Genomic DNA, 12,795 nt, shown 5'->3' on the forward strand with positions numbered 1-12,795 from the left:
GTGCTTCAAATGCCAGATCTATCATCCGTATTATTAATATGTCAGATCTGGTGCATACGTAGAGCTAGTGTTGAGGGTACAAATTTGAAGAAGTTTCTGCACAGCGATCGGTTCTTGTGAGGCATGGTTACCGAGGTGTTGACAGTGCTGAAAATGTGATGATGTGTCTATTCAAGGCAGGAGGAATGTCCCGAGTAAGGGATGTAGCAGGATTCTGAACCGCCAGAACCCTGTGCAGGGGAGGAAGGGGAGCGTCTATTTACCACCTTTTAATGAATAGCAGTGTGACGTTAAAAATAAAAACAGCAAAAAGTGCAACTTTAACAAAGAGATGAAGAATGTATCAGCGCAGGAAGCTCCAAGGTCAGGCTAGTTCTAGGAGATGGGGTGGCCCCTCTGGGCTTCCCTCTAAGCAGAGGTCCACCCACATGTTGTGAAATGGCTGAGTTGGACCCTGGGCTTCTGTGAAAAAGATATCGGTCACAGAAATCCTAAAATGCTAGGAAAAGAGCCTAGTGTCAGATATATCCATGGTCTGCAAAATATTCTTCTTTTGTAACTTGCTTCCACATTTGTAATCAGAAAGTTACTGCTCGATTTGGATGTTACTCCCCAAAAGTTGTAGATAAGCTTAAGTACCCACAAAACCATAATAAATTAGGACATTTGCTTCTGTGTCACAGCAAACTGCACACCTCAGCTCGGGGGCAGTGTGGTCAGAGAAGGAAAGCCTAAGATAATGTACTTGAACTAATATACCTCCAGAAACAGATAGAAGACAAATACACTGCATATTTTTGTGCTACCATGTATTGTGGCTATCTCCTTGGTTCCCCCTTTTTTGATCTATGCCTTAAGGTCTTGCAAAAATGTAAGTGTAAGAAAAATCTCATATTCCCATTATCCCAAGCAGGGCTTTCAATATTAGATGGTCAGACAAATGCCTCAGAAAAGCTGAAGGAGGTGGTAACAGTTGAGGGACCTGTAACACCTCAGTGAAACGCATTAATGTACCTCAGCTAATATCTTATAGGTCACTATCGTTCCTGTGCAGGCCTTTCCGCTTCCACTTGATGCCCTATAACAGGCCTTTGTGATACCAGTATTATCAGAGTGAAAGGTTGCTGGGAGTGATATAATCATTTGTGGTTATTGACCTACCCAGTAAGTTTTTTATGTTGTGGTTTTTTTTTTTTTTTTTTTGGCTTGTGTGTGTGAACGCCATGAGGAAAATCCAGGATGCTGGAGGCAGTGCTTATCAGCCACTTCACTAGGAACACCATCATACTACAAAACGTGCATTAATTATCATGAAACCATCACGTGTGTGAACACACTCATCTACCTCACCTACTCAGAAAACTTGCATACTGGCATGCACCTCTTGCATTTTCCCCTCCAGCTTTGTTTACTTCCTCTGAGATTTACATTCCTTCTTTAGCCCATGCAAAGGACGAGATATTCCTGGCATCAGTGTGTTCATTACCATGGTTACCTAGTTCAACTGCAGCAAAATGGGTTGGTCCATGACCTGACACCACAGCTCCAGAAGAGCATTCCTCCCTTATCCACTGCTTTTCAACCTCTCCTGCTACAGCAGCTTTCCCTCCCCCACCCCCAAAATCTGTATGTAAGCAATAATGGGGCATGCAAGACAAACTCTCACAAAGTCTTCGACATATTTTTATGCCTATAGCTTGTCTCTAAGCATGTTTTCTTGCAGGCCCAGTCCTTGGGTTTCAAGATTTTTTTTCCAGCAAGCTGTCATCAAAAGAATACTTGCAGATTTTACCCTTTATTTGAAGGGGACGTTATACTTGAAAATTTAGCTTCGGAAGCATGCTTACAACAACAACCTAGGTCCATCATGGAAGAATAAAAGTTCGGGACATCGGCACAATGACTGTCTTAATCCAGTCTCTCAGCAGGGTGTGGGGAACAAACAGCTTTTCCCCACACACAAAAACACTTTGGGTTTATTTGGTGTTAAAAATGTACAGTTTATTCAACTTGTACTATAAATCTACTGAGATATTACCATGTCAGACATTAAATCTAAATAAGATCTCAATATGAAATGAGGTATAAACTACAAAATATTGATAAAATATAATGAAGACAGAATTCAATCCAGACAGAAGGCATATGTATCTGCACAACTGACTCAAATTCTCACCAAAATAAAACTTAATCAACTTTACTTTTTAAGTACCACTTTTTTTTTTTTTTTTTTTGTCCAGGCAAAGTTTATAGTAAAATAGGTACATAAACCATTATGAAGAATTCCTGCTCTTATCACTTGTCTATTTGGATAATGTATGCTTCTAATGTTCATAACAAAATTGAGTCTGACATATTTAAAGAAACTTAAAGCAATGATGCTATCTCTTAAAATGGTACACTGAATATGTGTACCACACGATGTCAAAGCAAACACAGATGTATCTTATGGTGATTCTGAAAACACAAATATCAATGAATCTCTGTGAGGAAAGCAAAGGCTGGTAAAATTCAAAATGGCTTTATAGTCATACAGTTATGTAAAAATAAAGTTGTGAAGTTCTCCAGACTTGATTTAACATGGCTGAAACAGAGTGGATAATTTGTTTACATCTGAACACCTAAAAAGATCAGTCAAATGAAAAATCTACATAAAAAGACCAACTTGCACACTTACCTTTTCCATTTATTGTTAATGCTGATGCAATTGTGGCTGTTACTGGCACTGGCAATTGTGGCACTAATGGATGTATCCTTGGTCTGCTCCCCATCCTGGCACGCTCTGCACCAGGTCCTAATAACGCTCCCACTGGTTTTTCTGCTGCTACTTCTGGTGCTACAGAGTCTTCTTGATCCTGGTCTATGTGGTCCATTTTATCAGGGCTTTCATTCTGGAAGCCATCAACAGTTGTCCGGCTCTTAATTGGACTTTTGGGCACTAGAATTTTAATACCTGATTTTGCAAGGTCCATATTTTTCCTTCCAGAAAGAGATGGTGAATTGTTTTTCCGGAACTTTTGGGTGGCAGTAAAGAGTTGATTATTTTTTGACTCATGGTCTTTACCCATAACTAAAGATTTAGTGGATGTCTTTGAAAAAGAACTATTGGTAGATCTAGAAATTTGTTTTCTGGCATTATTTGGAGAGGTCCTGTTTGTCCTGGTTAATGTGCTTTCTTTCTGCTTTTCATTGTGACGTCTGTTAAATTCATGTATATATTCCTCACAATTAACAAGGTGCTGTTCTGGCTCCCAGGTATCATCTTCACTGTCGTATCCTTTCCATCGCACCAAATATTCTGTTTTTCCCTTCTTGTTTTTCCTCTTGTCAACAATTCTCTCTACCTGTTGAAAATGAAAATTAAACATTAGATATGGGCAGATACGCAAGTCAAGTGAGCAACTTTCATGCAAACAATTCTTTTTTAAGTGTAGATGGATTTAAAATTACAGTTGCAGTTCTGTACTTCTGTATTGTAGCTCTGTATCTCATAGTCTTTCATTACTGACTGAAAACACCCTTCTTTAAACTTCAGATTGTTATTTCTGTCTAATAAAAGATGTTCTAAAATACCAAAGTTATTCTTCAATGCGCATTTGGTATGCACAAGAACCTGAATAAACATATATTGTTAACGCGCGGCACTGGCCCCAGCTAAGTTTCAATACCAGCTTCAACATCTTAATCAATGCTTCTCTGAATATAGAGACCATGTTCAAATATACTGCAAAAACAGTTTGTTTACCTTAAAAAAAATATCAGTTTAGTATTGTTTAAATAATTTGCTTACTTAGCATAAGGCACATGTGAGAATCTTTTACTTATGGTGAGAGATCCTTTAGTTACCAGGGACAATATGGTACAGCTCAGAAATTGGAACAAATACGCAAGAATTTTTAGAGTTTGCTTTGTCTTCTGAAAACAGAGAACTTGTTTTGGTCAGAGTCTTTGATACACATACTTGAACCAATTACCATGCCTCACTTATCTGCAAATAGAGATGGTATTTATGTCACAAGTATTAAGCATGCACATGCTATAACAGCATGTGGGAGCCACAGGCTAGAGGAATTCAGGCACTGGAGTAAAGCACGACAGGGTAGACAGCAGCAGCTGCAGGAACAGAGCCTCACGCCTTGTACCAAAACTACTGCCAGTCATGCAGCACCTCAGAAACTGAATTCTTTCAGAGAAGAAAAAAAAAAAAAAAAAAAAAAAAAAAGAAAAGATGCAAGTGTAAGGTTAGTCTCACAATTCCCCTTTTTCAGAAAAGGCTGCTTCTTCTGGTAAATCCTCCAACCCACTTCAATTCAGTTACGGAACCAATACAGCTTTCTTCCCCATCTCTATCTCCCTTTTGGTTATTAGGTTAAAAAAAAAGAGGTGGAAAAAAAAGTGGGGGAAGCGAAATGGGATGAAACTACTGCTTATTAACTTAACTCCTAGCCCTGCTGCTTAGCCACTCATAAGCTAAGACCATGCACATAAGCAAGAATCACACATACTTAGGATAACCTCTGAAGACTAGTAACACTTACTGGAGTGGCATAAAAAAGAATGGAGGATCTACAAAATAATTTGGAAGGACTGAAGGAAAATACAGGTATATGTGCCATTGCTGAATCACATTATCATTTACAACAGTTTCCCTGAAGAGTGCACTTCAGCTTTGAATTTTTGTGTTGCATGTTATCATAATGTATGGCATTGTTTTCAACAGCAAAGTTAAATGATTACTGTTACTAATTACTATTATTACAATCTCAGCAGCAAACTAACTATACATCCTAGAACTTGATGTATCCTTCAGGTGTTGTACTATGCTGTCTTGTAATTAGGATGTTGCATCATTCTGTTTTTTAAGGTCTAGAAAATCAAACAAAAAATCCACTACAAATAAAAGAAACACAAACTGTCAGACTAGTCCCAGTTTTACTTTGTTACTCGGTTATATGGTATTGGCAATTCAGTACATTTTAAAGTGCAATACAATAAAAATTGTCCAAATATTAAATATTTTAATATTTAAAAATATTAAAACAGTTTTTATGCTGGTTATTGCACTTTTTAGTCGAGTCACTGGACTTAAAAACCCCACAGTATTGAAACTATTATTTTTCTATGACACTATACTTAACATCTTAACTAAAATGCTATCTCAAATAATAAAGCCATAATGGAAAAATAAGCCTTCATTTAAAAAAATAAATTAGTAGACAGGAAGTAAAGATATTCAGTAGTAAGTCAGAAATATTAAACAAAAACATAAAAACTAACTCATGAATCAGAAGCCTGACATCATGTCATCAAAAAATTAGTTCCTGCATTAGTTTTGCATATCATTTCTCCTTCTCTTGACCTTCTAGAGTAAAATTTAAAAATATGATTCTCAGAGAAAGATCTCTGCTACTAACAAGGTATTTTTTTTCCTATCAGGAAATCTTCATAACAAACTACATTGATTACTGGGCACAAACTTCTACTAATATCTTTAGATGTTGAAAGGCCACCCATTAAGGACATGCCCCTTTAAAGTAGGAAGCCATTCTTCTCTTCCAAAAAAAACAGACACCTTGCAGAGATAACAGATGAGCTCTAGAACAGGAAATGCAAAAATCCATTACTAACCTGATGATTTATAGAGCAAACGGGAACACATAAGGAAACTTATATTTAACTGTATTGTCCAACTCTGCATCAAAACCTATTTTGACATTGCTCTTTTTGATTCAAAGTTTTTCTCTAACACTGTTTAATTCGTCCTGAAGACATCTTATATCTGTTTTATTTACAATGAAAAAAAAAAAACAAAAAAAAACATCAATTAACCTGCAACACACAATTTATCACGTGCCTTCAGAGATTTAGTGAAGGACTTTCTGAATTGCCTCCACTTAATTAGTCTAACTGTGCTAGGACCTCTTGCTGATAAGAACAGCTACAAAAGTGTTTCTCATCCAGATTTGGAGAGAGAAGATTGGAATGCTTCCACAATGTACACAGGGTCATTGAATAAGGTGACTGTTGTCGTTTAACCTGGCCGGCAGCTAAACACCACACTCACTCTCTCCCCTCCCTCACTGGGTTGGGGAAGAGAAACAAGAAAGTGAAGCCTGTGAGCTGAAATAAAGACAGTTTATTAAGACAGGAAAATAATAATAACAATAATAACAATAACAATAATGATGATAATAGTACTACTAATAATGTGCATGAAACAAGTGATGCGCAATGCAATTGCTCACCACCTGCTGACCGATGCCCAGCCTAACTCTGAGCAGCCAGCCCAACCCTCTCACCCCCGGTTAGCCACCCCTATATATTGTTCAGCATGACCCCAGATGGTATGGAATACCCCTTTGGCCAGTTTGGGTCAGCTGTCCTCGGTCTGTCCCCTCCCAGCTCCTGCTGCACCCCCAGCCTGCCCGTTGGCAGGACAGAGTGAGAAGCTGAAAAGGCCTTGGCTTGGTGTAAGCACTGCTCTGTGACAATTAAAACATCAGGGTGTTATCAGCACTCTTCTCATCCTAAGTCAAATCATAGCACCCTACCATCTACTAGGAAGAAGATTAACCCTGTCCTAACTGAAACCAGGACAGTGACGTAGGGTCACAATAGAAAAGGAACATTTAAACTCAATTTCAGAGCTAAAACAGGGACTACAAGCTTATACTTCTTTTGCTAATAAAAAAGAAGGCTTGGCCAAGTTATACATTTCTACTTCATTATGCAGTGGTGACATGACATGAAATACAATGCAAAACACCTCAAGGTCTTATTTTAGAAGATGCTAATAACTCACATTCAAATAATAAAATGAAGAACAATATAACTGAGTGGGGCAGGAAAAAAGAAAAACAAGATGTCTATGTTCCTTCTTCCAGTTAAGGTGCAGTTTGATGATACAACTAAACTGATGGGCTAGGTAACATCAAAACATGCAGTATAGCTTCTCCCCCCTGTTGTTACAGAGCTGAGCTGGTTCTTTTCTGATCCTATGATGGGTGATGTTCAGAGAGTTAAAAACTGGCAGAGTACTGCAAAGCACCAAGGTAAGAGCAAGATCACATCCTAGGCCAAGATCATGCCAGAAATGCTGGTGACAACTATTTCTTGCCAGCTACCATATCTACAGCATCCAATGCCTTCTGCCACAGGGTAATATTTATTTTTAGTTGTTAAAAGGTTCCATGCTGCCAGGATGTGCTGTTAACATCTAGTTTTCAAGTGTTGTGGAAGAATAAAAAGAAAAAGGAAAATGATACAAAAAGGAAAGATAAAATGAGTATGAAGGAAAGTTATCAGGCAAACTATCTGGGTGGCAAAAGATAACATTTCCCAGTTTATTTTAACATGCTAAGCTATTGCTTTCTCCACATGTGGTACTGGTCAATGACACTCAAAACTCAGCCAGAAGAAAAACTGTCAGAAAAATTAACATACTGCTCAGAGGTATAAACCAACACTGGAATATGCAAATTACAGTCCTACATACAATAATTGTATTTGAGACTTCCCATCTGCAAGACGGTAAATTTCCCTTCCTTCCACAAATGTGGTGAGAATTGGTTAGTGTTTGCTCTTTGAAGAAGCAAATACTTTGATTTTAATTGCTTTTATTAATAGAATATACAGCATTTACACTTTCAAATGAAACAGATAAGAATAAGATAAGGTCGCAGTGAAAACTGTGTCTGGCTGCAGCTGTGCCAGGTGAAAATGATCACACTTATAGCCCATCTGCAACTGCTCCTCCCTGTCCCGTGCTCAGAGGCAACAGCTCCTCCCCATCTGTCAGCCCGCATAACTTCTTGTGTAATTGTTCCCTAACGTAGCTCTGTCAAAGTGACCTGGTTTAGATATTAAGAATACCTGAGCTAATGTAGGCACCCTGAAATAACAGGTTTGGAGAGCAGCCACATATGCCATACTTCTGACACATCTAAGAGGACTGCAGAGGACAATAAACACCTATGAGCGAGATGGGTACAGTAACCTCTTCATTCTGCTACAGTCAGAAATAAAACATGCATGAGTTGGACTCAATGATTGTTGTGGGTTCCTTACAACTTGGGATGTTCTATGGTTTATTCTATACAACCTTAATCCAGGATGAAAGGTCTTCAGTTCAGCTCAATCAAATTAAGGATGAAATCCAAAAGGATGTTCTCTGTCCAAAGCACTGTAATTTGGGCATGTTTGTAAACTCTAAATAAGGCATACTGTGCATGCATATGTTTATGTATAAATTTTAAAAAAATCATATTTTAATTTAATGGAAGATTTGAAGAGATTAAAGTAAAGGTACAGCTGTTCCCAGTGAAGAGGAAAAAAATAAACAGAATGAGCAAAATAAACATATAAGTAGGCAAGTAAATATTCAAGGAGTATTGCCTTGTTTATCATAAATCCATTTTCCATTCCCGTGGTGTTTCTCTCTGTCCTCACATTTGTGTCAGACAAAATTAACTTAAAGGTAAACAGAATAGAATCTATTTGACTTCATAGTCTGTTGCCTGTAAAATATAGAAGACAACCTTGTTCTGTTAGCTTAAGGCTATGTTTGGTTCAGAGCAAAAGTGCAATTGAGAAGCAAATCCTTTTCCACTCCCCACTATTCCCACTTACTGTGCAATGGTTTCATGTATATGATGTGGACTCTTTCTGGAGAAACATAAACTGAAAATGGTGCTTCCACTACACAAAACATGCTTCAGCCACTACAGGAGAATATGGGTCCAAATAAATAACCACTCTGTTCAGTTTCAACACATGTTGTGGCACAGATATTTGATCCTGAGAGGCTCAATTAAATCTAGTCCAAAAGAAAATTGCTGCACAGCATAATGCATAGAGGTAGGGGGGGACAGTACCAACTCTTTCATTCTACTGGTTTCCTATTAAGCCAAAATACTGATATAGACATTCTCCAATTGAGTGACTGAAGCTAGAACATGTGCAAGTTTTGCACACTTACGTGTGCTACACGTGAATGGCCACACTTGGTTAACTTAGAAAATGGGATCTAAATGATCATCCATAAGCCATCAGCAATGTTTATGAATGATTATACCCTCCATTTACTAAAATCTACCAGAAGTCAGTGATAAACAGTTTTCAAGTACTTCTTATTGTAAGTAAGATAAATGCATTCTACACTTTTTTTAAAAAGCAACTAATATATAGCAGCACACAACAGCTGAAAAGAGCAAAGTGCCAAATTTTGCTTATAGTGAAAGGAGGAACCAGTTTGGGGAAAATAGTTATACAAAAACTAGTTTGATAAGGAAGTCAAAATACACCCAAAGGTCTGCAAAATGAGAACTAAAATCTTTAATGTACATTTAATTAGAAAATACATTATTTCCAATGCTATGACTTAACACCAGTTCTGAGTACTACTCACTGCAGTACCCGCAGATGAATTTTACAAACAGTTTAACAAACGTATGCTCAGAACACCAAAATCACACATGGTATTGTATGATTTAAATTCAAACTGACACCATTAAAAAATTATCCTAAAATACCACATAAATCCTAGAGTTCATCCTCATTGCAGCTCCAACTTACACAATTTGCCTTAATCTGGGAGCGAATGCAACCCTGCTGCAACATACCCCTCAAGCTGACTGATTTGATTAGCAGACCGGAGTGATTGGATTAGCAGCCGATGAACTGTTGTACACTGAGCTGCTGCATCGTTATGGCACGACTAGCTGGAGTGTCCATACAGTACAGGAATCCCTGGCTATAGTGCCATCTGTATTACATATATATTGTTCTGGAAGCCAGAGGTGTACAAAATCAATACAGATCAGATGTGGGCTGACTATTGCCTTCCTGTCAAATTAGCTACAGAAAATGATTAAGCTCATGTGTGACTTTTATGAGAGTTCTGAGATGAGAGATGAGGCCTGCCAACACAGAGTTAACCCACAAGATTGTCTTCTGGCAGTCAGGACCAGCAGGATGAGTTTACACAGGACCAGTGCTTAACAATCTGCAGCCATTGTGCCTGCAATTCAGTGCTGGGTGGGCCTTAGAGCCTCATTCCCCCAGCCGCCTTTTGAGGAAGCAGTCAAGTTCTAGACATACAAACAAGCATCAGGCAAAGGGCTAATATGACTCCTGTGGTCCTTTGTACTGGCACTGCAACAGAAACAACTCTGTATTACCAACCTTTTTTTCTAAAAATTAAATAACTGTGTTAATACAAACACTGAGATTTTTCCTTTTTCCAAACTTTACTTGGATCAAGGGCTGTCCATTCTTTTGGGATTCCTGGACACAAGTCATGCAAGAGCCAGCTTCAACTATCTGCAACACTCTATTGTTATTCTGCCCTATGGGTCATAATTAAAGTTTTAGTTCACCTGCTGCATAAATTTCTCATCAAGCTGCCTATAAAAATACAAGCATCCTGGTCAAGCTCATAAGTTACCACCATCTTTGTAAAGATTATGGATGCCTATTGGTAATACACACAAGAAACAAAACAATTACCACATTCTCACCAACACAAATGGTTTCAGAGAATCATGGTCATGACACGTGCTATGCCCAGGCTGCACATTATGAAGTTTTATGCCTTTGCATTCAACAAACTAAGGATCACTGATCACTGTACATGTGACTCCTTTACAATCTATTCAAAAATACAGTTTATGGTCAGAAAAAAGATCTTAGGAAGCATTTTCCATAGAGGACATCAGAGAAATGGGTGGGGAGGAGTTTGCTTTGCTTTAGAGAAAGAAGTTACTGGAGAAGCAGCTTGCCTGAGATTTACTTCCTGACAAATCACCACTAATAATTGATGTTAAAATGTTAACATCACAGATCTTTCCAGTTAAAACTTACATAGAAATAATCACAGCAAGTGTTTGTGGTGCAAGTTAAATCCTACTGCAGAACTATCATCAACTACCTGCCTAAATTAGTTATCCAGTTACTGCAGAAATGGTTAGAAAACTCTTACGTTTCAACTCACTTTTCATCACTGTTCTTTTACTTACAAAGTGATGCAAATTTCCTGTTTTGTACAAAAGCAGAAAGAAACGTAAGACGAGTTGTTAATATATGCCCAGTACTGGATACAAATAATAATGATAACATTAAGAAATCTCCTGCAACAATGTATTCTTGCCAAACATGCACTGTTTCCTTCCTTTTCAAATGAGAGCAAATAGCTTGAAATAGGCATATCTCCTCAAATGGCAATGCCCTAATCAGAAGAAACTATTAAAAACTACTAGGATTTGATTTAAGATAAGCATTCTGGACAGTCAGGGCTATTTCATAACCATTATTTTGTTTTTCTCATGAAGTTATCAATAATCTTCTCATCACTAGTTACCAGAAGATCTCAGCATCATCCGCACACAGAATTCTGAAAGATGTTCTTCTCATCTCCAAATCATTAGTAATAGCTATGATGCAGGAAGCAAATCCTACGTGTTTTTTTTTTTTTTTTTTTCCGCAGAGGTAAAAACTCTCTCTAGACTAGTCAAATTCTGCTGCTGGTATCTCCCCACTACAGCCATTAATAGTGACAGTCTCAAACTTGGCACAGCCAATATTATTTCCCCCTCAAGGATACAGACAATTGAAGTGTATATACATTACTGGCAACTCTGACAACAAGAAAAAAATCTGCAAACCTCTTTCACTGAAAGATGATTACATTTTGGGATGTGATAATTTGGAAAAGCATAGTAATAAATTCAAGCTACCTCACAGTAAGAGCTTCAACAGCTTGACTGCTATTTACTTAAAGGATAATGCCAATAGAAATATTGTCACTTTATCCTGCAGCTAGAATAATAGAGAGTAGCAGATGAAGAATTCATCATCATTAAGCATCAAGACAGCAGACATTTGCTTTCAAAGCAGGAGAAACTGAATCTTCAACAGTACTCAGTTAGAAAGACTCTATAAGGGCAAATGACTGACAAGGATTCAAAATATTTTATCTAAATAGGGTGTCTTAAGGAGATAATAGGTCACAGCACAAATGGTCTCCAAATGATAGAGAATGATTTGTCATGGCTAAGTAAACTTCAGCAGTGGGAACTATAGCAAGGAAAAAGAACAAGGAAAAAAAAGAAACAACAAAGGATAGTTAAGAGGGAACTTGGTATGCTGTATTTGATTTTATCAAATCCTTAATTCTACAATAATACTTTTATACACCAGATGGGACTTTTCAGCAGCCTACTGCCTGCAGAAGGGAGATCAAGGAGTCTGCTACTGTAGATCCCTTACTCAATGGGGCTCTTTTTGGTACTGCTTCTTCATTTTATTATTATTTAATTATTGCTCTTAGAGGTCCTAAGGTGGTTATGTGAAATAAAGATGTCTAGAGACAGCTTTCCTTGGAATCACTGGATTTGATAACACATAATACTCACATACCTTACTTGCACCACCAGACTTTCCTCAGCTTTGCCTTGTAAAATTAATGATAAACAAGGAGCAAAAGTTTATTTCGGCAAGACATAATTCAAGCATCTGGATACAAGATCATAACTGAATTTTTGTTTTCAAATACAGAAAAACACATTAAACAATTCCAGGTCATATTTAAGATCAACATATTTAAGATCAATATTTAAGATCAACGTTCTTTACTGGCTTCTTCTGTATTACTTGCCTCAATTCCAGCATCTCCTGGGTGAATGCACTCTATGAGCACAGTTCCCCAGTCCATCTGCCTGTAATACGACTTTTCTTAATACTTGATCTAATCCCATCTAGAAAAGACAGTGATACGGAAATTTCCCCTAATTAATCAAC

The 12,795-nt window shown here is 37.6% G+C and overlaps 1 protein-coding gene across 1 annotated transcript in view; it reads right to left on the reverse strand.

Moving 5' to 3' along the window:
• CDYL (chromodomain Y like) overlaps positions 1-12,795 on the reverse strand; it is a 102,882-nt gene that overhangs the window by 50,641 nt on the left and 39,446 nt on the right. The window contains exon 2 of the mRNA XM_068670811.1: positions 2,678-3,344. Coding sequence (XP_068526912.1) covers positions 2,678-3,344 — 667 coding nt within the window. The remainder of the gene's footprint in view (positions 1-2,677; positions 3,345-12,795) is intronic.

The sequence above is a fragment of the Anas acuta genome, chromosome 2, assembly GCF_963932015.1.
Source record: "Anas acuta chromosome 2, bAnaAcu1.1, whole genome shotgun sequence".
In the NCBI taxonomy this organism is placed as follows: domain Eukaryota; kingdom Metazoa; phylum Chordata; class Aves; order Anseriformes; family Anatidae; genus Anas; species Anas acuta.